Source organism: Brachyhypopomus gauderio, chromosome 4, assembly GCF_052324685.1.
Source record: "Brachyhypopomus gauderio isolate BG-103 chromosome 4, BGAUD_0.2, whole genome shotgun sequence".
Taxonomy (NCBI): Eukaryota; Metazoa; Chordata; class Actinopteri; order Gymnotiformes; family Hypopomidae; genus Brachyhypopomus; species Brachyhypopomus gauderio.
In genome coordinates this window covers 5,649,833-5,677,569 of record NC_135214.1, presented here as the reverse complement: position 1 = coordinate 5,677,569, position 27,737 = coordinate 5,649,833, and the positions used below count along the sequence as shown (strand labels likewise).

General features: G+C 49.9%; 1 protein-coding gene across 3 annotated transcripts in view; it reads right to left on the bottom strand.

Annotated features, from left to right (window-relative positions):
* The window catches only part of gli2a (GLI family zinc finger 2a), a 56,907-nt gene that overhangs the window by 7,194 nt on the left and 21,976 nt on the right, over nt 1-27,737 (bottom strand). For all 3 annotated transcript variants that reach the window (XM_077001742.1, XM_077001743.1, XM_077001744.1), the window contains 6 exons: nt 16,571-16,673; nt 10,214-10,416; nt 8,366-8,551; nt 3,257-3,458; nt 2,808-3,000; nt 1,761-1,871 (listed from right to left, as the gene is read on the bottom strand). In XM_077001742.1, the coding sequence (XP_076857857.1) occupies nt 1,761-1,871; nt 2,808-3,000; nt 3,257-3,458; nt 8,366-8,551; nt 10,214-10,416; nt 16,571-16,673 (998 nt within the window). The remainder of the gene's footprint in view (nt 1-1,760; nt 1,872-2,807; nt 3,001-3,256; nt 3,459-8,365; nt 8,552-10,213; nt 10,417-16,570; nt 16,674-27,737) is intronic.

Below are 27,737 nucleotides of genomic sequence, written 5' to 3'. Positions count from 1 at the left end.
TCTCTACCACTGCAGGTGTTCATTAAGTGCTGTACAAATCCACAGGTTGTTCCCAGCACTGTTTTTCCGACCCGCTGTTCTCTCTGGGTCTGGGAATGTTCAGAATGCTTTTGAGCTCTAATGATTCCTGCATTAAACCTAAATGGGCCAAACCTTCTCTAATGTGGTGGGAGTGAGGAATGCTTCACAGCCACGTCCAATACCCCCCCCCCCCCCCCCCCCCCCCCACCCACCCACCCATTTTGTTTGATATTGATTCAAGAAAGGCACGGGCTTATTTAGCAGACGAATGACGGAGGGAAGTGCAGCCACGTGTGACCACACGGAATGGGCATGCGGTGCCAGACAGTTGGGACGTGGGCGCACGCGGGCGAGGGCTCGCCCTCCACGTTCACTCCTGCATGGTTCTGTTTGCCCAGCCAGCACACGTGGCCCACGACTCACCCGCCCAGCAGAGGAGCCCCACATTCATCTAAAGAAAACAAAGGAGAGAAAGGAGGAGAGACTCCTCCAAACGAGAGAAAGGGGGAGTTTAAAGGGAAGGTGGGAGTTATCGTCAAACAGGAAGCAGCAGAGAGAGGTGTGTGAGAGACAGGGAGTGTGTGAGAGACAGGGAGAGTGTGTGAGAGACAGGGAGAGTGTGTGAGAGACAGGGAGAGTGTGTGAGAGACAGGGAGAGTGTGTGAGAGACAGGGAGAGTGTGTGAGAGACAGGGAGAGTGTGGGAGAGACAGGGAGAGTGTGGGAGAGACAGGGAGAGTGTGGGAGAGACAGGGAGTGTGTGGGAGAGACAGGGAGTGTGTGGGAGAGACAGGGAGTGTGTGGGAGAGACAGGGAGTGTGTGGGAGAGACAGGGAGTGTGTGTGGGAGACAGGGAGTGTGTGAGAGAGAGGGAGTGTGTGAGAGAGAGAGAGTGTGTGAGAGAGAGAGAGTGTGTGTGAGAGACAGGGAGTGTGTGTGAGAGACAGGGAGTGTGTGTGAGAGACAGGGAGTGTGTGTGAGAGACAGGGAGAGTGTGTGGGAGACAGGGAGTGTGTGAGAGAGAGAGAGTGTGTGAGAGACAGGGAGTGTGTGTGAGAGACAGGGAGTGTGTGTGAGAGACAGGGAGTGTGTGTGAGAGACAGGGAGTGTGTGTGAGAGACAGGGAGTGTGTGTGGGAGACAGGGAGTGTGTGTGGGAGACAGGGAGTGTGTGTGGGAGACAGGGAGTGTGTGTGGGAGACAGGGAGTGTGTGTGGGAGACAGGGAGAGTGTGTGGGAGACAGGGAGAGTGTGAGAGAGAGACAGGGAGTGTGTGAGAGAGAGACAGGGAGTGTGTGAGAGAGACAGGGAGTGTGTGAGAGAGACAGGGAGTGTTTGAGTGAGGGAGAGAGTGAGGAATAGGGAGTGTGTGAGAGACAGGGAGAGTGTGTGGGAGAGGGAGAGTGTGTGGGAGAGGGAGAGTGTGTGGGAGAGGGAGAGTGTGTGGGAGAGGGAGAGTGTGTGGGACAGGGAGAGTGTGTGGGACAGGGAGAGTGTGAGAAACTTTTCAGAGGGCAATAATGTTTAACTGATTTTTCTCATGGACCAGTGCTCCCTGGCATAGTTGACCAGGTTTGAGAGGAGATGTAGCTGGCGTGTGACGCTGTGAGAACAGATAGAGGTGTCTGGGACTCCTGACTCAGACCAGGTACCTAATCCTCGTCATGGCAGACAGAGTGCCATGGTAAAGGCGAGGTTGCCTGAGATACGCGGACCTGCAGCCTCAGCAGACGCTCAGTACCTGAGAGCAAGGAGAGATGGGGCGAGGCCCGTCCACTTCCATCTTGACCTTTGACCTCTTGTTGATCATGGGGTTGACGGTGCTGCTGACGGCCGAGTCTCCTCCAGCGTTCTGAGAGCAGAAGGAGGAGAGGGTGGCGAGGTTTAAGGAGGAAGGACCAGAGAGGGGGCCGGAGGGCACGGCGTGGGCACCGTACGGGCACGGCGTGGGCACCGGGCACGGCGTGGGCATCGTACGGGCACGGCGTGGGCACCGTACAGGCACGGGGCGGCCGCTGGCAGGGGTGGGATTGTGGGATTGCCCCCGCCGAGGCTCCAGACTCCAGATCCCATCACTCAACAGGCGACCCACTGCACAGACTAAACAGTTTAGACTGCGCGCCTCCGTCACACGGGGACATGAAGAAAGGGAGACGTCCCAACCCACAGAGTGCTGCTGTGGCCTTTGATCAGCGGATTAATCCCCAACGCGGCGCTCCAGGCTCCACGAACCCAGAGCCGCGCTGCACACACACGGGGCAAATCAGCGTTTGCAGTTAGGGCAGCTTTCCAAGTCCCACCCAGCCACCGGTGAACTGCAGAGAGGCTGCTTTCAGTAACTCAATAACTCCGACACAGCCCTGCTGAAAAGTGGGGGAAATGTGTTTCTCATCACCGCTAAAGTGTGTGTGTGTGTGTGTTTTTGGGGTTGTGAAATAGAAATGGAATGAAAATGGATGTAGTGGGTGTCTGGATGTGATGAGAATGGGTCAGAGACTTGGAGGAAGTTTACATTCTGGGCGGCCATAATGTTTATATGGAAGTGATAGAGGAGGTGGAAGAAACACTTAGAATCTTGGATGATGAACGTTACACAGCAGGGGGGGAGGACGCCCTGGCCCCCAGATTTCTTTATGGAAAAAACACGTATGAATAAGCAATTCTAAAATTAGCGCACATATGTAACAAATGCCTGAAAATCCCAGGAAGGTTTTTATTGGCGAGCCGCCTTGAGCTCTCCTGGTGCGTCGCGCGGTTCTGGTAGCAGCTTGTCGGTGGGCCGGCTCACCTGGTTGACCTCGGTGCCGGGGTTGCCGCTGCCGGCGTGGGCCACGGGGCAGAGCTGGGACTGGCGGGCGCTGAAGGAGGCGGAGGGTTGCAGCAGGTGGGGTGTGTGGCCCAGAGCGCCGAGGCCTCTGGGGTGTGACAGCAGCTGCTGGTAGGCCACAGGCGTGATGGGGTGGGGGAAGGTGAAAGACGGACTGGGAGGGGGGGAGCAGAGAGAGGTTGGAGTTACTGTAGATCACGCAGATCGGGTGGTGCAGCTCTGATCATGGAGGTCTTCATTCCGGCACATTCTGCTGATTCCACTGCTTAAACACGACTCTAACGCAGGCCTGTGTTTGTGCAGGGGAGTCACAGGAGGTGCTGGACTCTGGACCCTCCAGGAGCAGGACCTTGCACTCCTGACCCAAGTCATTTATGTAAGGGCAGCTGCTGGCTCCTCGGGGCCTGTACCTGATGGCCCCGACGGACAGGTGGCCGTAGGAGCTGCTGGCGTTGGAGCTGGAGCGTGAGTTGTTTATGTAGGCCACCAGGGAGTTGGGCGAGGTGCGGATCATGGTCTGGAGGTCGATGCTGGCGTCCGACATGGGTGAGATGGAGAGCGCCCGCTTTCGGCTCAACCTAGGTGTCAGCCTTGGGCTCGGGAAACGAGACACTGGGGAAGGCGCGCGCGCGCACACACACACACACACACACACACACACACACACACACACACACACACACACACACACATGTGAGCTCTTTGTGGGGGCAGATTTGTTTCACCCACCTTCATCTCCAAGATCTCTCCCACACTCCTGCAAACTCAGCGTCCTGCTATGAATAATTAATCAGCCCAATCGTTTACAGTAATTACAGTGATACCAATCTCACCAGTCCTAAATGAAGGCAATTTAACAACTTCGATTTCAGAGCACAATTAGAGAGTAAAGGCATTGGAAAGGGTCACAAACTACCCCTTCCTGGTGGGCTGCTTGTTCAAGGGAAGAAAACAGATTATCAAACTGATATGGCATTTTTTTCCAGTGGTCTTTTAGTATAATTATTAATAGCAATATCTCTTTTAAACCTGCAAGGCTGTTTAGATTTTTTTTTCCACTTTCAGCCCTGAGTCTGAAGAGATTTGCTTCAGATTGTGCGCACTCCACTAAATACACATGCTACTTTTGTACTTACAAAATGCATTTGCAATGTTAAGCATTTAGTGGAGCTTGAAAGAATTGTGCAGTGTGTGTGTGTATACGGGCATGTGTGTGTGTTCTGGCTGGAGGGGGTCAGGGGTCGAGGGCAGCTGTTCAGAGGTCAGTAGGTGCTGTACATTCACCAGGGTGTGAGTGGACACAAATAGAGCAGGAGGCATTGAGCCCCTTTGGAGGCTTCGGATGAGCTGCTGGCTGCATGACACTGATCTCAGTTCAGCACAAACACAGGCACGTCGAAGTCAAACATACATACATCCTCTCCGCTGCACACTGCTTGATTTCTGCTCTACCGATTCTGTTTGCTGTACAGACTCGACCCCTGTGCTTTGCAACATGGTAACAATTTGTACATTCCTTTATTTCAAATCATTCTCATGTGTCACGGACACATAAGACAGTGTGAGTGATGTCCAAAATAACAACAACAATAACAACAAGCTTCTAAAGATACCCAACTGTGGAGAATTGGGTGTTTATGAAAGAGTTGGCGACGACAACATGGGGACGCCTGGAACGTTCCTCCACACGGCGTCTAAATAAATGTGTCACGTATCATTACCACTGTGTAGCACTGGTGTTGCATTGAAATGGTAATAGCTTGTGAGCCGGAAGTCTGTGTGTGGACCAGGACAAAACAAAGCAAAACAAAACGAAACAAAAAAAATCGGACACACAGCACTGCCTTCCACACACAGCTGAATTTGGTCCAGATTAGAGGGCATCCTTACCCACACACTCATCCGTCCCTGCTCACCTCTGTGCCACCACGTCGGTGTGTGCTGGGTGCAGAGCACCACCCGTTTCCTCCGTGAGGAGCGGCGTGGTGGTGGTGGTGGGGGGGGTGAGGCGTGCCCAGCCTGCCCGAGGTCACAGAGAGCCCACGGGCTGGCCGATGACCTGCTCTTTACAGGCAACGTGGCTCTTATTTGGGGCTCAGTGGGTTCCTGCGAGAGTGCAAACGCAGATGTGCAGGGCCGGGGTGGGGGTGGGGACGACGGAGGAGCCAACGGGTGGAGGAGCCAACGGGTGGAGGAGCCAACGGGTGGAGGGCGGCTTTAATTGGGCAGCCGGCCTGTTGCATGGCTTTAAAATTACAGGCGCTCTCTGCGTGTTTACAAAAGAGGAGGCAATTACTGCAGGCATCTGCCGTGTTGCTTTTACCGGGACGCCTTTGTGGAGGTTCGGAATAACGTAATCGGTGGCTGTTAATCGTCTGCCGGCCCTCTCCACGGCTCGCACGCCGGTGCCGGCAGGGCTCCGCCCACGGCTCCGCCCACGGCTCCGCCCACGATGCCCTTCACCTTCATCCATTACGGCGAGCTTTCGGACGTCTGCTCCACTGCCCCTTTTGGCAGACGGCGCCAACGAGCCGCGGGCTGCGTGTATCCCGAGGATGGAGGTAAAAGCCTCCGTGGCCACAGCGGAGAGGACACTAATGCTGCTTTATGTCTCAGCGGGTGGTTCCAGCTCGTAGCCGGACTACGGACCTGTGCTCCCGCCAGTGGCTGATGTGCAGTGTGGCTGATTCCTGCGAAGTCCCTTCAGGCATCGGGATCTCACTCAAGTATTAATTTTGGGCCTTAATATGTACAGCGTGTGGGCAGGCGTGTGCCGCCAGCCTGCGTGTGCCGCTGTGCTGACGTTGAACAAACCCCCCCCCCTCCTCCCCCGCCCCGCCTTTACGCTCCAGAACCACCAGTGCGAGGTTCCCGCCTACAGCCGGACACCAGACGTTTGCTTTGGCAGCTGCTTTTGTTACGGGAGCTCCAACACGTCCCTGCTGCCTCCGCCGTGCGAGCGAGTCCGCCCAGAATCTGCTTCTCTCGTTCCCATCTCCCCGGGCGCTCGTCTTCAAAGCGTCTCCACCAGAGCCGGCACGCGAACGCATCCTCCCCTGCTCCGGGCCGGGACGGGGACGGCAGTCGGTGACACGGCCTGATTTATTTATTTATGCGTGCGTCCATCCATCCATGCACGAGGATTTGGGGCCTGTGCAACCAGAGCCAGGTATTCAAAGTCACGGCGTGAGCTCGCCCGTGCGCAGGGGGGGTCTGCTAGAAGGGCCCCCCAAGGGCCGGCTGGGTGTGCGGCAGCTGAACAGAAGCGGCCCCTGCGCGGTGGCTCGGCGGAGTTGGAAATGGGCCCCGCGTCACTCTTAGCGGAGGCCTTTATATCGCTTTTGCGTGCTGACGCGTCAGACACAGAGCTGTGATTACCACGTTAAGGGAGCGCGGACACACAGCCGCCATGGGCCACACCTCAGTGGTGGAGCATTTGAGGGAGGCAGCCGTTGGCATCCCCCGTCATCCCCGTCATCGTTTACAGACATTTTAATTTCGTTTTTCCTTTCTAAGCCTCAAAGTCTATTAGGGTAAATGTACACTGCAGTGTAGACAAGAGTGGCAGCCAATGGAAAGAATAGCGTAGTGGATCTGTGTATGAACTAGTAACAAATTGAGGGTTTTTTTTGTGTGTGTTTTTATTAATAAACTATTTTGCCTGTAATTGTTATACCATTTGAACATCCAGTTGAAGAGGAAGGAGTGACAAAATGTGACATGAAATGTAATGATGCCGTCACGCTATATGTGAGAAGTTGGCCTCAGTCACTCAGTTTTACGTGCTAAATCTAGTCCTCGCTTAGATTTAGATCACAAGGAGTAGGGCTCCTGACAACTGAGGTCTTAACGTGTCACAGAGTCTTTATGATGTGAGACAAAGAATGGTGCTGAAATAGCAATGCGCACATAAAGCAAACATTGACTTGAAAGGAAACTGTGAGTCTTTTTGTCTAGTTCACACCGAGACCCGCTTCTAACCAGCTCGTTGTCTTAGTGTGCCAGTTAATGTCCCATTTGAACCCGCCTGTGTGTTCAGAGCAGCAGGCTGTCTGAGAATTTTACACTGCTGCACATGTTGGCTCTAACGACGGCCTACAGAACTTTCCGTGTGCACGTTTCTCATTTTTACTACAACGCTCACCATTTACAGGAAAGCCCAAACATAAAGCCTCTCCCTTCCTGGCCGATACTCAAACGAGGATCGTCAAAAGTGAGAGAAGTGAGAGAGAGTTCACTGAGTGCTCGCTCTTGTGGTGGGTCCGCTGAATTTATTAGTACATAAATTGATTTTTAAATATGCATATGAATTTTATCTGCGTTCCCTTCCAAGACAAACTGAGGGTTGCGCTATGCATATTTATCAGGCCCACTCAAGGGGCTCCATTATTCTGGGGTCTGCCCACTGAGCCGTTAGCTGGTGTGCTTTCTCAATGCGGGCCCTGTGTCTGCGGCCAGGAGCGGTGAGCCCCGGACCGGCCAATGCCGGGAGCGAGACCACATCAGTCCGGCCAGCAGCGGAGGCCAAAGACGTGGGCGTGGGCAGGAGACAGCACTGCGCTGTGTTGGTGTTTGTGGGCGTTTGTGGGTGTTTGGCTCCCGCTCCGCAAATCTGAGCCGTGCGTCCCGGTGGAGGCCCACCTGAAGACCCGGGCTTCGCTCCGCATTACGCCATCACAAGTGAACGCTACGTTGTTCTGAGGTCAGCGCCTCCGGGCGCCTTCTTGACAATCCAGTCCAGTGGCGTGCCAAAACACAGTCGGCGTCTCCAGAGATCGGCTGTTCTCACAGCTACGCGACATGACAAATCATATCATGTTACAAAGCGCCAGGAGGGTGCAGCCGGCCTGCCATAACACTGCTCCAGAAACAAAGAGCAGAGATGAAAACCGGGCCTCCGCCTGCAGTGCCCACTCAACAAAAAAAAAACCTCCTCTCCTTTTCACGCACTCCATTTAAGGTTATGGTGGATGTGTAAGGATGTTACTTATAATAACACATCACACCTGTTGCACAGTCTCAATTAGAGGCCCCAGAAGGACCGGCTCATAAATTTCTGAGCGTGTTCGTGTTTATAGACAGTTTTCACCACAAGTCATGTTTTATACACATGTAACAAAAACACTCACTTCCTTTTGAAGTGGCAACCTTGAGGAGCGTCCTGTAACTCCAATCGTAACTCAGATTCCTGGACTGCCTCGTTTGTATCAACAACCCATCGTCCAATCCCGCCTCGGCGAGCCTGCTAACTCCGTGCCGCCATTACCCAGCCTCCCTTTTGTTTACTGGGACAGTATTTTTGATTTCATCTGAATATGAAGCAATGCCCAGCAAAAATAGAATTTCCCGTATTTTAAAACATGGAAAACCAATAAAATGAGGTACACAGGTTGCACAACACCTTTCTAATTTAAACCCAAATTCCTTTGGAGCTGCATAATTCCTGCTTCGCTGTATGACTCACTGTATGACGGCATGCGCTGCTGATAAGGAGATGGTGAAGTTAAACGTCTACTCACTGTCCACTGGGCTGATGTAGTCGGGCAGGTGGACGGCGGCCGTGGCAGCTGTTCCCGTCTGCATCAGCAGCTCTCCGTAGGGGCTGCGGTGGCTGGTCATCAGGTGGTAGTAGTCCGCCGGGCTGGTCCCGGGCGGCGGGGCAGGAAGGCCAAACAGCCCTCGCTCCTTCAGGTGCTCATGGGCCACTGTGAGAAAGGACACTGGGGCGTTAGTGTGCTTCCTACCCACCCCCCCCGGGTTTCTGAACAGCTTCACTCCCTTACGCACACATGGAGACCATCTCCATCTCTTCACAAATGCCCTATGAAGGTACCACGCCTCACCCTGCTCACCACACACCCCTACGAGGGGATCCCCTAAACACCTCTGTAGCATCGATGCAAGACGTGTTAACACCCGCACATAGTAAACTGCACCCTAAAGACGTCGGGGCTGGTCAGTGTAAGAGATGAATTTGGTTTTCTTTCTGTCTGGGACGGGTAACTTTTCGGTGCCTCCTGTTTCCTCTGGCTGGTCGTCCTGTGTGCGGGAGGAGCAGTGCGTTTATGTCCATGCCGGTGTGTGAGAGGGGCTTCGGCCTGTTCTGTTCCTCACGACTGCCGGGCCATTTACGCCACATCTGATCCGTCAGAGACAATTAGGCTGCAGCGCAGCACAAGAGAACAGGCGAGTGTTTGTGCTGGGTTCACGGCGGAACAAGGCCGTTTATTTTTTCCATGCTGGCCGGGGTCGCGGGACGCAGCCTCTCTGCGGGGGGAGGGGGAGCGGAGTCTGCACCGCAGAAACCCTCGGGGGCTGCCGTCTGCTCGGCGGATGGGGCACCGGCCATCGGGACTTCCCCGGCGGGCCTGTCTCAACAGCCTGATCCACACGTCTCAATCCAGCACACGGCCGCCGATATCTGAGGGCCTGCTACTCCGTGAAGAGGCTGACGAGATTTGTGGCTTTCTTGGCCCTGGGCATTGGAATGTGCTGAATATGGCTAACAATATGTGCTGAATGTGCTGAATATGGCTAACAGACTACGAGGGAAAACCACGACGACATTTCACATTTAGACTTGTCACACATCACATTTGTTGCGACCGAGGCTTTCAGAGGAGAGCTTTCCGAGCTTTTGTGCTGTTTACGGGCAGGAAGAAGATGAGAGTGAGTCCTGCTATTGCTGCTCACACAGGCTTAATGGCATTCTTGCCATTTAATCAGCGACGCGATCTTTTCCGCATTGCTTATTTAAGTGTAAAGGCGCAGAGCCATTACTGCCAACAGACTGTAGAAGGTGATTTATCTTTGTCTACTCGTCCCAACCTGTTACCCCATCACGACTGGAAGAACGGGGCTGTCAGAGAGGGAGTTAAATTTGGGGAAATTCTCCACTTTCTTTGCCCAATTCTACGGCTTCCTCCGCTTTCCCACATGCCATATAAGAGCAGGTCTTGAGAATGTTTTCAGTTTCAAAGCGTATTTGACATGAGATTAATAGCCACAACAGAGTAGATAAGCCTTTATGTAAACCTCCACAGGGCGGAGTGGTGTCGCACGCTTCATGGTGTCTGCGCGTGTGAAGCGGAGGAAGCATTAGTGTCCCGCGTCTCATCCTGTTGTGAGCTCATGCACCGTAAGCTCAAACCCCGTTACGTCTCGTGATTAAGGCCAGTGCACCATAACTTTACCACGACGAGGCGAGTTTATAGTGGCGGCTGTTTTTAAACGGGCAAATTTAGATTCTCGAGAGCTAGTCCTCAGGATTCAGATCAGTGTCTCTGGCGTGTGTGTGCTTGTCTGTGTGTGTGTGTTTGGGATGGGGGTGGTGGTGGTGGTGGTGGTGGGGGGTGGGGTCGACTCACCATCAGGTGGGCTCAGGCCTCGAGCAGCAGACAGAACGGACAGCGTGGGGCTGGTGTGGACGGAGCGCAGGTAGTGCTCCATGTGGGGGCTGACGTAGGCGTGTGAGGAGCTGAACTGGGACTCGCCGGCCACCGCAGCGTGGGGGGATAGCCGGTACAGAGGGATATCTGAGATGACTGGGCTCCCAGCTAATCCAGCAGGCCTGCAAACGACAGTGGAGAGGGACGGAGGGGGAGAAGAGATAGCTCTTTATCCACCGGACAGTTACAAGACAGGTTCATGTTGCCTGCTCGAGAGACCCTTCACCAATGGCTTAGCAAGTGATTCATGATAAACCTGAGCCGGGGTAACTTAACCACAGTTCCTTTATTCACTGCATGTAAAACCATACACTGACAATGAAACCACTGGTAGACACCTTTTCTCCCAATTAACTACCATTATACATTTTTAGCATAGTGACAATGTACTTTTATCACATTGAACACTGGGCACCTCTTTAGGATGAATCAGCCATGAATAGATGATGAACTGGACATTTTTGTGCTACACCCACACTAGCTATTATCCTCTACAAGCTCCTCCTTTCCAAAAGCCTTTGGCAGTGAGCGTGTTGAGACTGAGATAAGTGTATTACGCTGGTGTAAGTGGCCGTGTCTGGGTGCAGTGCTTCTCGTACACAGACACACATGTCTCCAGAGGTGAGACGAGGCTGTTTATTAAGTCCACAACACGCTGCCACTTTTTGCCCATGTCGAACAGGGGAGGAAGTTCACTGATAGCCTTAAGAGCTGAGGCTGGAGTATAAATGTATCATCCTCTGAGGGAACTGGGTCGTCTGCCCACCCAAGGAAGGCCGTCCAGGAACCAGAGTGTAACTGTAATACCTCCTGAAGGGAGATACATGCCACACGTGGTCTTTTGAAGAGTTACATCTATACATCTGACACACTACGCCAGCCTAATCTGACTTTGGTAATGTGTCTGTGTGTGGGAGAACACAGCAAAGCAAACAGGCTCCCTGAGTCAGGGGGGGTTGAGCGAATAGAACACGCCTCCGTCTATTCGTTTCCGATTTGTGTAGCGGATGGCGCCCTGACACATGAACTGTCATCGCATATGTTCTCGGGACAAGCCTGGGCCGAGATCTCATCTGAAACTCCACATGTTGAAGTGGTCTGGCGTGCTTTGCTATCAGCGTGGACGTAAATCTGGCCGCAGTCTTCGTATTGCAAGCAGCAGCATTCGTTTACCATCCTCCCTGCACGACATGTTTCCTATTACTCTCCAAACCCTAGTGCTAAATAACTCAGCTTGTGCACCCCACCAGTGCAGCAGGCACGCTCTCCTCAACAACACTCGCATGGCACAAATCCCGCTGAAAAGAAAGTTGGAAAAACACGAGCCAAGATCTTCTCTTGCAACACGACCTGAGTTGAGATGTGGCCATGACTGAAGTGCCATCCCTGTAATGCAGGTCTGACATTTTTCGCATAACCGTACCTACAGGGCCCCAGTTAGCAGGCCAGTCTATAGTAGGGCAGTAACAGATGCATTCGCTAACAACAATACACCCACTAAAACATAAAACAGGTGTTTACTGGGCCCTTTTCAGTAAACTCAGCACTCTAGCGTCAACTCAACACCAGGTCTTGAGGAGCCAGCAGCAGGGAGTAGGGCCGGCCTTACTGGGGCCGACCAGAGACGTGGGGCCGCATTAAAACACGCCGGCCTGAGATGCATGCTCACACTCCATTTGTTTCCTGTCACTTTCCAGGCAAAAAGGAAATGACCTCGTTAATGAGTGCAGGCGTGAGCTCTGTAAGGCAGCACTTTGAGGCCTGGCTATGTCCGCGACTGATCCGGCTGTGACATGTGGCTTTTATGATATTAAAGAGGTCAACCATTCACTGCTCTGGAAAGAATAAGACGACATCACCGGGACAAAAAAAAAAGGAGTCTTATTCATGGTGGGAGAAGGTTTCTGAGAAGCCCAGTGACTCATTGAGATGTTTCAGTGTGTTGGATCTAGTTTATGGTTGTCTCATTGTGAATGGAGGTGCTGGGGAAGGGAAAGGAAGATTACAGTCTACTAAACGTCTTCTGTTTGAATATGTTCTGTTGTGTTTAGTTCACACGCCATCATTCTCCTCTGATAGCGCTTCACGTGGATGTAGGAGGTGATTTTGGACTTCATGAGAGCTTTTACTGAGGTCCTTCTGAGGCTCGCGCCAGGTCTTCAGGGCGACTACCTGAAAGGTGTGTGTCAGATGCGTTATGCTTGGCACGGACGGGTTTCATCTCAGTCGCTCTCTTATGCCTCCAGTGTGTGTGGAGGCCGACCAGCGCTCGGGCCGGGGACGGCTCCGTTTCCAGTAAACGCCTGCAGACTACCGGGGTTGTGCCTGGGCCAACTTTCTGCCATCAGCCCCCTTGAAAGGGCAGCCATAAAGACAGCTCTGTTCTGGGGGAGCTGAGAGAAAACAGACGGTCCATACACAAAACACCCGCCCTCCCCTCCGCCTCCCGGGCAAGGGTGGAGGGAGTGGTTGGTGGGGGATTCGTTCACGGCATTGATGTTCAGCTCCAATAACGCTGTAATTTTACAAACCAGCCCTATTGCCCACATTGCTAGCAGTGGGGCATTCCTCCCCCTTCCTGATCTTAATCACTGAACCACAGTCTCCCTGACCACCTCTCCAAAGAAACCACAGTGGTGCAGGTGGTAGAATCTACATGGCCAAGCCAGAACCCTGGGGTTTCGGGTGAAGTGGGGTTGGGTGTCTGTGTGGTTTAGGTACCCCAAATCAATCAGCTGCAAAAAAATTATTCAGAAAGCTGATGCTTTAAATAAGCTGAAGTGCTGCTTTCAAATGCGGGACTCTTAATATATATTTTTCACATTTGTACAGGAGGCCTGCAGGCAAACCATAATCAGTAGTTTGTGATGGATGATTAATGTTCAACACAAATGCCTGGGATGTTTTCATGTGACCTTGGAGAACACATTATGAAGTTAGGCTGCATTAACCTGGAAATTGTTCATTTTTTTTTTACTAGCTTCAGTTATCAAGCTTCTTTCAACATCATTGACAAAACAATCATGCAACATGACAAACGGTTCTAGATTTAAGGAAGCCAAGCCAAGACAAGTCAGACCTCAGCCACTAGACACTTCTGAACTCTCGGTTCCCATATGCAATATTTTAAATCATTTGCCAAACCGTCAGAAAATGACACCATAACCTGTTAGCACAAAATAAATCAGGAAAACTACACAGTGCCTGTTTGAGTCCTGCATAATGGGCCATAATTAAGAGGCAGGCCCACTGGGGACTGGGAATGGGAGGCCCTTCTGACAGACACAATTACTGAAATCATGTTATTCCACCCTCTTTCTGACAAGATGTTACTTGACCGGCTTAAAGAGACCTTAGTCACAGACGAGCTATGCTCTGGAGTGTGCTGAGAGCTGACACCTGAAGATCGTAAGAAGGTTTCATCACAGTGCCCTGGGTGGCTCATGGCAGGGTCAGCCAAATGAATGGCAGTTTTGTTTTACAATCACATAATCTGCAGTTTGGGAAGGAGGGATGGAGAGTGCTTGTATCTGCAGGGCTGCTTTGAGCCCTCCTGCATTACCGCAGGCCTCTGTTCTGGCAGACATATGCTGTATTTACTGGCTTAAGGCCTTACCAATTTCCCCCCATTGTGTACCCATGTGAGCAAAGCCTTAGCTATTAAAGCTTACAAAAACTATTATGCAAAACAGTCATTCACGTGAAACCGAGAAACACTTGGGCTTCATTTTGGCTGACAAGATCCTTCGGATTGGCAGACTGGTGAATCCCTTAAACTGACCTATAATCCCCCCCCCCGTTCACCCCTAGAACCCAGACCCCCACCCACCCGTCTCCCCTCTTCACAGGTATGTGTTTGCTGAGTGAAGCGCTTCCTGTTATTTCCTCTGCTGGCAGTGCAGGCGAATTACAGCCTGCACACAGAGTCGTGGGTCTTGTGGTCAGGTGTTCAGGTATAAATCAGTCCCCACGCAATAGAGCCAGTGAATCCCCACTGCAGCGTTCAATGTGCCTCCTGGCCTTCGACCTCAGCAGCCTGCTCACTTTACTCTAAACACACTGGAGCTTTGTGCCAAACCCTCAGGGCGACCCCAAAACAAATAACATTTGTGCCAGATTTAAGGCATTATTTATCCTTTTAATGGCCAGTGCAATATATACTCGCGCTCCTGTGGTTTGTTGTGAACATACACCAGGATTATTAGACAACCTGTGGGTTTGTATAAGGTTTATTTACAGGAGAACGTACTGGATGGTTTCTTCTGCCACGCGCATCACTGGTCTGTGCTCTGGTTTTATTATCTTTTGCTATGCTGCATTAGCGGTGGAGGACACAGCAGTGCCACTAACAAAACCAAACATGCGTCAACAACAACAGGCAGAATAATTTAAAAAGAGAAAATACGTTCGGTTTCTAGAGTGCCTTGCACAACCCATGGACACTTTACATTAGTAGGAAAAACAGGCAGACGGCACCGTCCCGAACCTAAAACGGGGCCGGGCTGAAGGGTAACCCGGCTCTTCTGGTACTGTTGAAGGCCTCTGTGACCAGTAGCGTCCCCACAGGAAACCTTGAACAAACCTCCATGCTAAAATGTCAATAAATCAATGAATGAAATGAATAAATGAAAGCAGAATGAATGAATGAATAAATAAATAAGTGCAGGGAGGCAGAATGTTTTTCTCATTCACTGCTGTTGCTGAGGTTCTGGGAACTGAAAGCTGTATTTTTACACTAATTACCACGTTGACATACTGGCAAACATAACTTTGACTTTGTCAGGCCTACTTTGCAAGCGCTCCGGTGATGCACAAAAGCTGTCTGGAGGTATGTTGCCCTCAGAGCGATGATTAAAATGTAATTTATAAGATTACAGAGACATCCTTTATAAAATGTTCACTTACCGTTGCCAACAATGGAGTTGTTGCGCATAACGTCACCAATCCAAGTGTGATTGGACTGCGTGTCGTGAACAGAGGGGCGTCATTAGAGCAGCTCTAACGAGGCGTCCCACAAACGCCGCCGAGCCGTCATGACCGTTACGCAGCGGTGTGAAAATGTTGTAGCAGGGCTCATCCCTCACACAGGACCAAAGCCCACTGCAGCCTCTGGGTGACGCCACTGACAAAACACCCAGCCTCTCATTACGTTACATGCAAACAGTGATGGAGAGGAAACATACGGAGCAGAACACACTCGGCGGTCGAGGCCTGGACCCCTGGCACTCGAGTTCCAGTAGATAACAAAACACTGGTCCCACCGACCACTGACAGCGCGCTTAATTTCCTGTGCAACATACGTTGTAATTAGGTGAATTTGGCGCAGGCGGAAAAAAAAGACAGCTACGTCAAGGTCCTGATGAATTAGGGGGCCTCTGTCAAGAGCAAGTCACATTAATCAAGGAAGGCGGGAGTACGGAGTGTGGCTCGTCTCCACTCAGTGATAAATAGCTCTGCTGCTTGGGACACACCACATATCACCATCAAATCTGTGCGTGGAAACACGGGGATGCACAATTCTGTTGATTGCTGTTGCAACTCCCCCTTGTGAGCCTCGTGAGAGGTTGAGAATTGTGAATGAGCTGGCTGGAGACTTTTAAGGGTAGCGTTTATGTGCAAGTTCGTCTCACCACGCAGTTGCTTCACAGGTCCAGGCGGCCTTTGAAGTGATCAAGGTCAGTTTGACAGATCCAGTGGTCCAAAGAGGAGGATTCCTGCCAGGGTCAGTCATGTGACCTCACCCTCGCACTATCGCTACACGTGCACTTCATATCAGGTGGACTCTTGATTCTGTGTGTGTGTGTGTGTGTGTGTGTGTGTGTGTGTGTGTGTGTGTGTAACCAATTGCTCATACGTAAAAGCCCCACAAATTGAAAGAGGATGTCAATTGGCAGATGCTCCCTTGATTCAGTGCAAGAAGCCAGAATCGCAAAGCTGTCCCACACAATGAAATAATATGTGAGGGAGAGATAGTAGATGGGTGGGAATGTTAACATGCTGTCAGCTCTGTGCTAAACAGGCTGTCCTCCATCACCTCTCCCTCCATGTTTCATTCCCTTTTTTGCGGTGCTTCTCGACATGACCCCCCCCCCCCCCCCCCCGGCCTTAACGTGAACCGCCCCACTTGGCCGGCATCATCACAGTGGCCGTTCTGGAGCCCGTTGGCTGTTCGGCCGTTAACAAAGCTGCTTTAATCTGGTTGCCATGGCGTTAGGGATAGTTACGAATTCCCTGCAGATAGCGGGACCTTGGGGTTCAAAGACGTGGCAGACTTACCCGTGCATGGCATGAAGAGGGTGGGGCTCATAATGGTATCTGCCCTCGTGGTGGCGCATGTCGATGGGGATCGGCGTGTGAAAGGTCGGGAACAGAGGAGGAGCTGTGGTGTGGGAGAGAGAGAGAGAGAGAGAGAGGGGAGAGAGAGAGAGAGAGAGAGAGGGGAGAGAGAGAGAGAGAGAGAGAGAGAGAGAGAGGGGAGAGAGAGAACATGGGTGAACAGGAGAAAAAAGGAGACTTCAAATAAGTGTCGGGCTTTCAGAAAAAAAAAATTCAAAGGCAGTAAAAGAGGCTACAATGCTGCTCACATGAATTTCCAGAGGCAGCAATGCGCTTGTGCGAGATGTTGGCAGCATCACACAGGAGAAGTGGGATAAATAAATAATCAAAGTAACTCCGTGAGATCCTACATCTTCAACATGAGACAGATTGAACTGGGTTTCTGACAAAGACCTGCAAGGGCCCTTTTTGAACTGAAGTGCGAGTACAGAGTGAATCAAGGCAGAAGCGCTGTCAGAACACGAACCGACACGACAGCAAGGGCAGAAAAGAACAGAAATAAACCCAGCTCCCTGTTAACTCTATTTACAGGCCACATGCAGGCCATGAGGAGGCAAGGCAGAGGGCGTAAACGATGACGCGCTGGTTCTTCAGGACACATGGGAGTGTAAAGGTAAAGGCTCAGCGTAGCTACAGAATGGGCCCACAGACTAATGAAGAGAAAACAACTCACGATAAACACAGATACAGAAAACAGACCATGTGCTGTGTGGAGCCAGCGCTGAAATAAAGGTATGGTCATGAGTGTTCACATGTTGCTTTTTAATAAGGTCTCTTTATTCTGCTCCCACAGCGAACCAGGAGAGGATCGGGGTGTCTGCCCAACACATAAAATCTCACCCAAAGCTTCATTTCACTCATGTCGGACTGTTCGCGCTTAGTCAAGAGGTAAAGGGTGCCGCTGACTGTCAGTAAAGGTTCAATTATTGAAGTAACAAGAACCCCGGAGTCTATGTGCATTCCTGTCTGAGAGGGGGCGGAGTATCAGTCAGACCTGTGTTCCAGAAGAGCTTAAATCACTTCCCTGGGAATCGGAGAAGATCTCCTCCCTGTCTCTTGGCTCATGGCTCACCCTGTCTAACGTGCAGCCCCGTCTGTCGGCTGATCCCTACGGGATCTGCTGCTTGTCCTGCCGCGTCAGGCCCGCATCGGTGACCCGCTCCTCACGCACGTCCACGTTCGTTTGGTGTCACGTGCTGCGGGAATGACCCACGAGCAGAGAGGGGGAGAAGGTTTGTGATCATTATCTCTACCTGAGAGGACCTTGGGGGGTGGGGGGGTGGGTGGCCGCAGGCCTCTCACCGGGGGCCGCACCAGGAGGGGGTGTCTATGAGTCAGCATTCCAGAACCATCGCTCTCCCACTCTGATGACTCTGGTGCACGCACGACTTTACTCCCAGACTGCTAAAAGCCAAGGGGTCATCCTTAAAAGGCTTCAAACCCTCTGTGAGATGGGCTCTGGTTCTTGAAATCACGGAGGCGTCTGGGTGCGCTGGTAGGGAGAATCGGTCCTTTAATGGAGTGCTAAGCCTCTGGGTCAAAGCCTTTTCTCAGAGATGCTCCTCTTGCTATCACACTTAATTCACTAATTGTTAAGTTAATTGCCTGAGCAGAATTGAAAAGTTACAGCTGTACTGACAAAGGGTTTAGTTCAACAGTCTGTGCATGGACCGTGGATGTTGCAATTATCTGTTCTGCACATTGGCATCTTTGGTGTCTATTAAATCAGTCCTGGAAAAATGATCACTGTCGGTGTTGTTGTGCAACAGTAATGGAAAATGCGAGTGCCAGGCAAGCAGGATAACATCGTTATTACGCTGCATCTGTAGAATATATGAGGACGCCGTCTTAAAAACTCTCCCTCATAAAGCCTGGAGACCTTCAGGAAAAAGTGACCACATGTTCTCAGGTTCTGGTCTGAGCTTATTCCTCCTCTGTGCCGTTAAGTTAGTTTCTCTGTCCTTGAGAGAGAGAGAGAGTGAGTGAGAGTGAGTGAGTGAGTGAGTGAGTGAGAGAGAGAGAGAGTGTGACAGTGAATGAGAGACAGAGAGAGAGTGAGAGAGACAGACAGAGAGAAATAGAAAGAGAGAGAGACAGAAAGACAGAAAGAGACAGAGACAGACACACAGAGAGAGAGAGAGAGAGAGAGACAGAAAGACAGAGAGAGAGACAGAAAGACAGAAAGAGACAGAGACAGACAGAGAGAGAGAGAGAGAGAGAGACAGAAAGAGAAGAGGTTTCTTCTTGCCCTTGCAGGATAATGAGCCTCTCTGTAAGGGTATGTGGGAGACGGAGTGTGCACATGCATAACCCCTTCATGTGCACTATGGCCAAGTCTGTCTGCAGCATGTCGGCGTGAGAGCTGGACGTGTTTGGCAAGGGGGAGACAGCCTTCTGGGCTGTCCGTGTCATTAAGAATGATGGAGGCTGGCTGGAGGGCTGAGGGATCATAGCTGGCTTCAGCCTACAGGGCTGCCGAACACCTCAGTCATTTATTCCTAAAAGTCATTTAAATTCATTCTGAAGCTCCCTTAAGTAATCTGCTAAAGGAAATTCATTAAACCACTTCACCGCATGGGTCTGGCTATGTAGTTTCCAATACCATAAATACACAACGACCACAGCGGCAAACATTTGTTAGCTCACAACACAACAAACGCGTCTTCCCCACTAACAGCCGCAGGGCCCGCACTGGAGCCGACATATTTGGAAGTGTCTGTGGGTGGAGCTGCAGTGCAGGGATTGGCTGAGGAGACTTACTCCATCACCCAGACAGCCCTATTGTTCTTTGCCTAAGGGGGGAACCGAGGGCAAAGCCCCAGAGAGCAGGGCAGGTGCAGTCACGCGGTCTGTACTGGCCCAGTCCCCACCGTGTGGATCCTCTCAGCTACCAGTGCAGGCAGACAGACAGAATTAGCTTTAGCAGTAGCTGCTAGACCACGCCTGCCTCTCTGATGAGACATTTCCCTATTTTGTTTTGCAGAGGATCGTATGTTATTTTGCCTAAGTCTAGCGCTGATTTAAGCAGAGCAGATAATGGATATGGTCATGGCTTTGATTAATGAGTGTGTTTTATGTTGGTGACTATGCAGTACTACTGTAGTACTATACACATTCTGTCAGACATTTAAGTTATGAAAATAAAAGCTGCGTCAGACTCCCATATCATTATCTCCAGCATGCAAAACATCTCGAAAAGACCTGGTGAGAAACAGCTCTTGTTTCTGTAGCAGGATTAAGCCAGGATTGGATCTCTTTTTAAAGACAACTCCAGGTGTGGGACAGCTCAAAGCTGCGAAGCTCAAAGCTCAGGGAGAAACGTTCACTTTTCATGTCCGAGCGAAGCAGTGAGCGCTACTCATCCTCGGAGGAAGCACTCAAGAACAATAATCATATCCTGAGAGGCCAGGCAGTGACTGTGTAATTACAGCAGCTTCTCAGTCTCGGGGCACAAGGAGGGGGGGGGGCGGGGGGGGGGGTCGACTCTGACAGGAAATTCCAACAGAAAATACTGGCAAAAGGCCTAACTACACAGTGCCATGCCAACCGCTACAGGTCCCCAAGCTGCCTTGAACACTGGGAAACCGCAGGCCAAGTGGTAGCCTCCAGAAGTCTAACCCTCACCCGGTAGCCTGCCTTTCCTTTCTTTTCAGCAACATAAGCCCCCCCCCACACACTTGCCAACTGATACACATCAGCTTGCAACAGTCTGCAATTTGTAAGAGGCCAAAGGGGTTTTAGTTTTTCTGGTGATCCCGCACCTGGGAGACGTGCACACTGTAGAACATCTCGGTTTAGTCAGCGGTGAGGTTCTTCTCCACCCCCAAGGTGTTAGATGTGGCAGCAGAAGGATTATGGGTTTATTATGGGTTTAGGGGTGTTCATGGAAACAGCTTCCAGGTACGAAAAGAGGCACTAAGTGAACGGATTTAGATTTTATGCCCATGGAACTCTGATACATGTACATTAAACTGATACTGAGTTTTATTTTTCTTTTGTAAAGCTAAGTGCATTAGATCATAGTGCTACACTAACTAACAGGTGGATCTTCTTATGTGCCTAAATTTTCCTGAATTTTGTTAAAATCATATTCAAACTTAAGCTTGTTAATTTTATAGTTGGTTTTGACTTTTACAGATCATGTGGTTAGAAGAGAACTACTGTTGGACCTACTCAAAAAGTACTGGAAATACTTCAGAATACCAGTGTGATACGCACACACACGCACACACACACACACACACACACACACACACACACACACACACACACACACTCGCTCACATACACACACACATACACACACACACACACACTCGCTCACATACACACACACACACTCGCTCACATACACACTCGCGCGCGCATACACACACGCATACACACTCACACGCGACTGCACACACACACACACACACGCACACACACACACTCGCTCACACACACACACACACACACACACACACACTCGCTCACATACACATACACACTCGCACGTGACCGCACACACACACACACACACACACACACACACACACACACACTCGCTCACATACACACACACATATACACACTCGCGTGCGCATACACACACGCATACACACTCACACGCGACCACACACACACACACACACACACACACACACACACTCACTCGCTCGCATACACACATGCATACTCACGCACACACGCACACACTGTATTTGATTTATATTTACAGAAATGCATAGAATACCCATTTCACCTAATAAAGCAATACGTGATACACTGTCAAACCACCGAATTGTGAAGATCTCATGTGATTTACCTGTTGTTGATGAACAGGGAATAGTTTAGCTCCAGCCCCGGTATTTGTTTACAACACCTTGTCATAAATACAGTAGCCCCAGATGTAGTGGATCCTCAGCAGACCCTACCAGCCTTTCCTGCTAATGTTTACAGACCTCAGCTCCACTGGCTTCTCTCTGGGAACCTGAAGCCATGTCAAACAACTGGCCTGATTCATCCATAATTTCCAACAAGCTGTTCTCACATGGCAGTGCAGACCTCAGTGAGATTCATTATGCCCAGAGACTACCACAGAACGTCAGCCGTGGAGCAAAAGCTATCGGTGGTGGGCTGCTATGGCCTTAAGGTCACTTGCTAATAAGGCCAATGCATCACTGCAAAACCAGCAAGCTATACAAGTCTGTGGCAACATTCGTAATAAAAGACTTAGATGCGATGCTCTTGTGCATTTTACCATGTTAGCATGCTATTGGCGTAATTGTGGTGCTAACAAGATGATAAGGGTTTTCTCAAAGACTAATTGCACGTAAGGCTAATCACACATCTGCCGGTGCCCTAATTTATCACCAGAATGCTTAAAAGCACTTTTTATACTCATGGGTGTTGTAAGATTAAGCAATTACTTCTGCACAATAAAAAAAAGTCCATTATCATCAGAGTCGGAGAAATAATAACAAGCTTGGCATTCAATTATGAGCGAAAGCTTTAGCAAAAGACCCTAGTCATTAAGATGTTGTGAATTAAAACAGGTTTACCAAAGCCTCTCACTTCTGTCATTCTTTAGTGTCTCACTGCAACTAATTTCCTGGTTACCAGTGCAATTTATGGCATTCGAAATGTCACTTACGCATCGTCTGGTAAACAGATTTATGCTGTTTGTGAATTACTGTTTTACTGTTCTGGAATTCCACCACCATTCTCCACAGTAAGAGAATCTATGTTAAAAACGACGTTGGTTAATATACCGTAAAGCGCTCCTAACGTGAGACTCCCCTTCCTAAAAGCTTTCAGGTCTTCACGGGAATATCCTGTCCTGCTCTTTAGCCTGTTTGCTGGCACAATGGATGTCCAAACATCCCTACATTCATGTGACGATCAGCGCTGATTCAGCTCACCGGGATCACTGAAAAGTGCTCTCAGTCAAAGAACATCGGAGGGAATCCCAGCTGGATCTGAACCTGTGCTGAGATCCCTCCATGCACGGTTTCTTTGGGAGAAGAAAATGCACAGAGCGAGAGTGCAGGAGAGACGTGCTACATTCTGCGACAAGATACGGTCAGATCAATGGTCCATTTACATGAAAGAGGCCATCTTGCTATCTAGGCTAATCCTAGCGAAGGCTCTGGCATCCGTGGGGTTTGGAGGAAAGGTTTGCTGTTAAAGCCCAAACAAAGAACAGCTGGAGAGGCACAAAGTCATTTGTTTTGTGGTGCCTTTCCAGCATTTAGAGAAAAAAAACTGTTGAACTTAGACAACAGTCTGCAAAGTTAGGGTGCTCTTTATTCTCTCTCTCTCTCTTTCTCTCCCCCCCTCTCTCTCTCCCCCTTCTCTCTCTGTCAGTCTTCATTTTGCATTTAGGCCTACAAAAGCTTCCAGACTCATACTCTGTTTATCTGCCTTATTTTAAACCTGTGTTCAGTGTTTATCCTTCTGCATCATCTTATTGGTCCGCTATGCACAGATGTAGTCTTTCTAGACTTCCTGGGTCCAGGAACATAATCAAGGCAAAATACTTAGTCCTGGTCCTCCATGTGTGACACCCATTATGTGGGGCTCTGGGTCAGTAAGGCCCTGTTTCAATGGCACTGACAACACTACGGCCTCATTAAAATGCTTCCCCATTGTGACCGCATCACTCCCCGTGGCTTCAACTTCCCTTCGCCACCATCTTCTGTTGGCTCTTGCGCTTGGATCTTGCTGGCTTCGCCATTTGCGCCCTTCCATATTTCAAAGAACGCACAATTCCAACTACCATAACAACAACAGAAGAAACGCTTCGCTTTGAGCCGCGGCGTCTTGGCCCGAGCTCGCCGCCTCACACAGACTCTCCGGCTAAAGTGCGATGATTTATTGGGGGCTTTTATTTTTTAAAACATTTTACAATCCAGCGCACAGCTGCTATACCCAGCACCATTGGACACATAGATAATGGAGCATTCTAAGGAAACACTGCCCCTCAGCTCTTGTTTTCCAAAGGAAGAGAAGATTAGGCTTTTAATTAGTGCTTCCAAAGCGGAGGCTCAATTTACGGGACAGCAACAGAGAGGAGGGGTTAGGGAGAGAGAGAGAATACCCAACAGTCTGGTATGAGGGCCCCCTGTTGCTGAGGGGAAAGGGGGATGGGCCAGTCCAACAATAGGCGTACATTCCGCTTTTACGGCGGTTCTCAAGACACTGGAGGAGGGCCCATAACGGGCTCTCGCTCTCAAACCCCGCACGACCCATGAGTAAGGGGTCATAGAGGTAATGACTACATCAAATGGATCCTGTCCCCACGCAACGGCGCTGGCCCTATTGAAGCAAGGAAAAGGCTAAACAGCCGCAGTCAGGAGCAGGGAGAGAGGGGGCAGCAGCTCGAGCGGAGGCCTGAGGAGGGGAAGGGGACCGGGCCACACTCGACAATGGCATGAATTAAACTGCAGACTCCAGGAGTTGGCAGGCAAACAAGCGCCGAGACTATGGTTTTCTTCTCTGGAGTGGAGTGGTGAGGAAACCCTGCCAGTGCTTCAGCAGAGGGTCTCAAGCGCGGGTGTTCTCCCACGTGCCACTCAATCGACCCGCTAAAGATTCATGAGAAAAGTCTGAGACTAAAGCCTGTGACAGATCGTCGCACACTTACTCGGACCTTGGAACACTTCCTGGGGCCTTTGTTTCTAAGTGGACGATTTTATTTATTTTTATTTTGTGTAGTTTGTTTGATGGATGTCAAAGAAATGAGGTGACAACAGTTTTTTTTTTGGGGGGGGGGGAAGCATCTGCACAGTCCCCAGTGAGGAGTCCCCAGTGAGGAGTCCCCCACAGCTGTTGTCTCTGTGTCTCTGGTGTTTTAGGACGCAACTTTGTTTTGTGAAGGTGCAGTAAGCCTGTAGGAGCTGGCATCAGACCACTGTGGGTTACTATAAATCATTATTGATGTTGTGTTCCCCTCTGCTGTTCCCCTGGTTCTGTGGGAAAACTGGTCCTATTTCAGGAGCCCACCTGTTTACTCTTTCAGCTCCCCTGACTTAGTGCAAGAGTATATCCTGCTGAGGCCATTCAGTTAGGTGTCACCTCTGACCCGACGTCCTCACACTTTATTTTGTTGTTCGAGGACTGTACTTCTTGTAGTTAATGAGAATTTTCTCTCAGCGGCAGGGCATGAGCTTTGAAACTTGACATGCAATTTACAATTTACTGGATTAGGACACTTTAGTTTTTGTTAACTTTCCTGTGAAATCAAATGACTTGGGTACATTTCCCAGAATCTCAATGGTTTGGCACGCGAGTACACAGTGATAATGCCAGAAAATCCACTAGTGGCATTTGGTAAACGAGAAGTATTATGATAGCTACTGATATTGAGGTCACCCCAGGTGATGGGATATTTATTAGGACCTGCAGGGTGTGTGTGTGTGTGTGTGTGTGTGTGTGTGTGTGTGTGTGTGTGTGTGTGTGTGTGTGTGTGTGTGTGTGTGTGTGTGTGTGTGTGTGTGTGTGTGTTTATGGGAGGGGGCACCAAAAAAATCGCCACAGGCCTCTAAAACCACACTGTTTGGGGGCTTTCAGTGTTTACCTGGCTGCAATGCAAGTTTGAAAGTAAGCAAACAAAATGCTATGGCTAACACATGTGGCTTTCTTTAGCCGCACACTGGTGGACAGGTCAGGATCTGCAGGGATGCAGCCGCTAGGCTACAAGATGCTGCTGATTGGAGCCCTCATGTATGAGCCAGCAGAACTTCAAACCAACACACGCATGACTTCATTGTGAGTGATTTAGGTTTGCTCAAGCTCAGACATGCCAAGAATCAGTACCCTATGATTTTAGGTCAAACAACATGGCCTGTTTTTTCTGGATACCTTGGTGATTAAAGTGTAATACCGTTTATTGTGATGTTTAGGGATAGCAGCTTAAACAAATTTTACAAACGCTTACACAATAAACTGTTTGCAAAGTTTGCAAAGCTCAGTAATATGTGCTTAAAGGGCCACTATTAAACCCTCCCTAAAGCTTCTTGTATTTGGAATCAGTCTAGGGGTGTAAAAGTCAATTCTAAGTCCACTATGTTTTTGTTCGCACACTTGTTTAAGTCCTCTTTGGTGCTCTTGTAAATATTGTCCAACGAGCAGAAGCATGCTCCTGTCTGACCCTCGGAGTGCACTCTGCAAAGGGCAATATTTATCTTAGTCCAGGGCGCCTGGGGAGGGTGTAAAGGAGGGATGGGGGCTAGGTAAACACTTCAGAGGGGTCTGGGATGGTCCTCCGACACTCCACCGAAAAGCGCCAGTGACTGACCTCCGATTCAGCGGCACTCGCTGGAGGTCCGACAAAAGACGGGCCAGCACAGCCCTGTGTGGTGACACAGACCGGGGCAGTACCTAGAGGTGCAGGGGTCAGGGCAGGGCAGCTGTGCTAGGCTATGCTACGTATGCTGTGAATGACAACATGACATTAATAATAGTAGTGAATATTAATGGTAGTGAATATTTATCATACAGCTCAATATTGCAAAGTTAGGACTAATATTAATAGCCAATGTTTGTAATTGTAATAAATAAAAGGGCTTTGTTGTATTATTGTTTTTGAAATTTTACTTAGGCATATAGAATTGTATATAACGCCACTAGTTTTCTTTCCAACTTATTACTTCTACTCTGAGAATAAATGACTAATAGCGAGGAGCTCTGAAAACTGTCATCTTAATGTCCCGATGCTTAAGCCCCTTTTAGCCGCCAAACAGCCCACTCGAGAGTGCCCACCTGTCAGAAAGTCAGTTCTCATCATATCTGCTCATCGCAATGACAATGAAACAAAATTAGTATCGAAAATTGTCAGCAATTACAGGGGCAACGAGAGTGAAGGTGAGAAACGTAAAAGCTGTGTATCAGGGAACATATGAAAGGGACGGAGATGGGGAGTCCTACTGTTTGAATAGTTGCGCGCTGACAGTGAGGAAGGGCTCGACAATGAGCTCTGTCTCTGCTAAGAGGAGGGTCATTAACACAAATAATAGAGAGAACTGTCACTTTAGACACCTTAATTTGGTAATTAGGCCATTAATGACAGGCAGACTCACTCTAAAGAGAAAGGACTGTACAAGAAAGAGAAAACTTTGCAGCGTGTGTGTGAGCTTTCAAAATGGGTGGTATGTTTTGGCCTAGTGGCATTTGAAGCGAGTCATGTGACCAAAGTTTGTAGGCCATTTCTGAAGGTTAGACTAAGATTGAGAAAGTTAAGTGTAAAAGGCATTACTGGCAAACTAGACTCAGGATGTGGACACGTCTCAGTCCGGCAAACAGCCACATTATGGAATTATAACTCAGTGACAACTGACCACTGTCTCAATATAGTCCCAGTGAGATAGGCTTTCTTAAGATATTTTCTTTGCCACAGCGGTATTATAATACAGACCCACACAAGTTGGTGCTGTAAAGCGCCATTTTAAATCAGGAGTTTATCATTAGGCCCACATGTAAGTCACTACCAGGACTCTCCTAATGAGATGTTTGGATGACTATCAAAGAGGGTTATAGGTTTTAGGTTTCCTGTAAAGACATTGTGAGAGGCTGTGTTAGTGATGCTGAGAAGCAACATACAAAAAAAAAAAAAAAATTAAAATTGCATTGGCTGTAAGTCTAGGCTGTGTTACGAATGTAACAGAGAAGAAGGTTGACCTAACATGGATTTAATTGGTACCAGACGGATGGCCGAGCAAACCCGCAGCATACAATGACAGACCTCAAATGTAAATTAGAGTTCATCTACACGCAAAGTTAAACAAACATCTGGCCTCTTTACCTTTGTGATAGGAACAGCATGGTAGGGAACGAGACTCAGTCTGGCAGGAATCTGATTAAAAAGCCCTTCTCTGTTCCCTCAAAGTAATCTCAAAGCTCACTGAAGTTTAACCGTTGCCGCTGCCTTGATGAAGACGCACGTGTGCCACAGATGTACCCAGATCCACCATTTATTCTTCTCGTCAGTAATGGGTATCACATGGTGCCTCTGTTTCATCCTCTCGCTTTTCCATTGGACAAGGCAGCGCCGAGCACAATGTCGAGGAGGCCCCCGTTTTATTTGGAGCTACAGGTCTGACGATGTGGGCGTGCATTATTTATACGG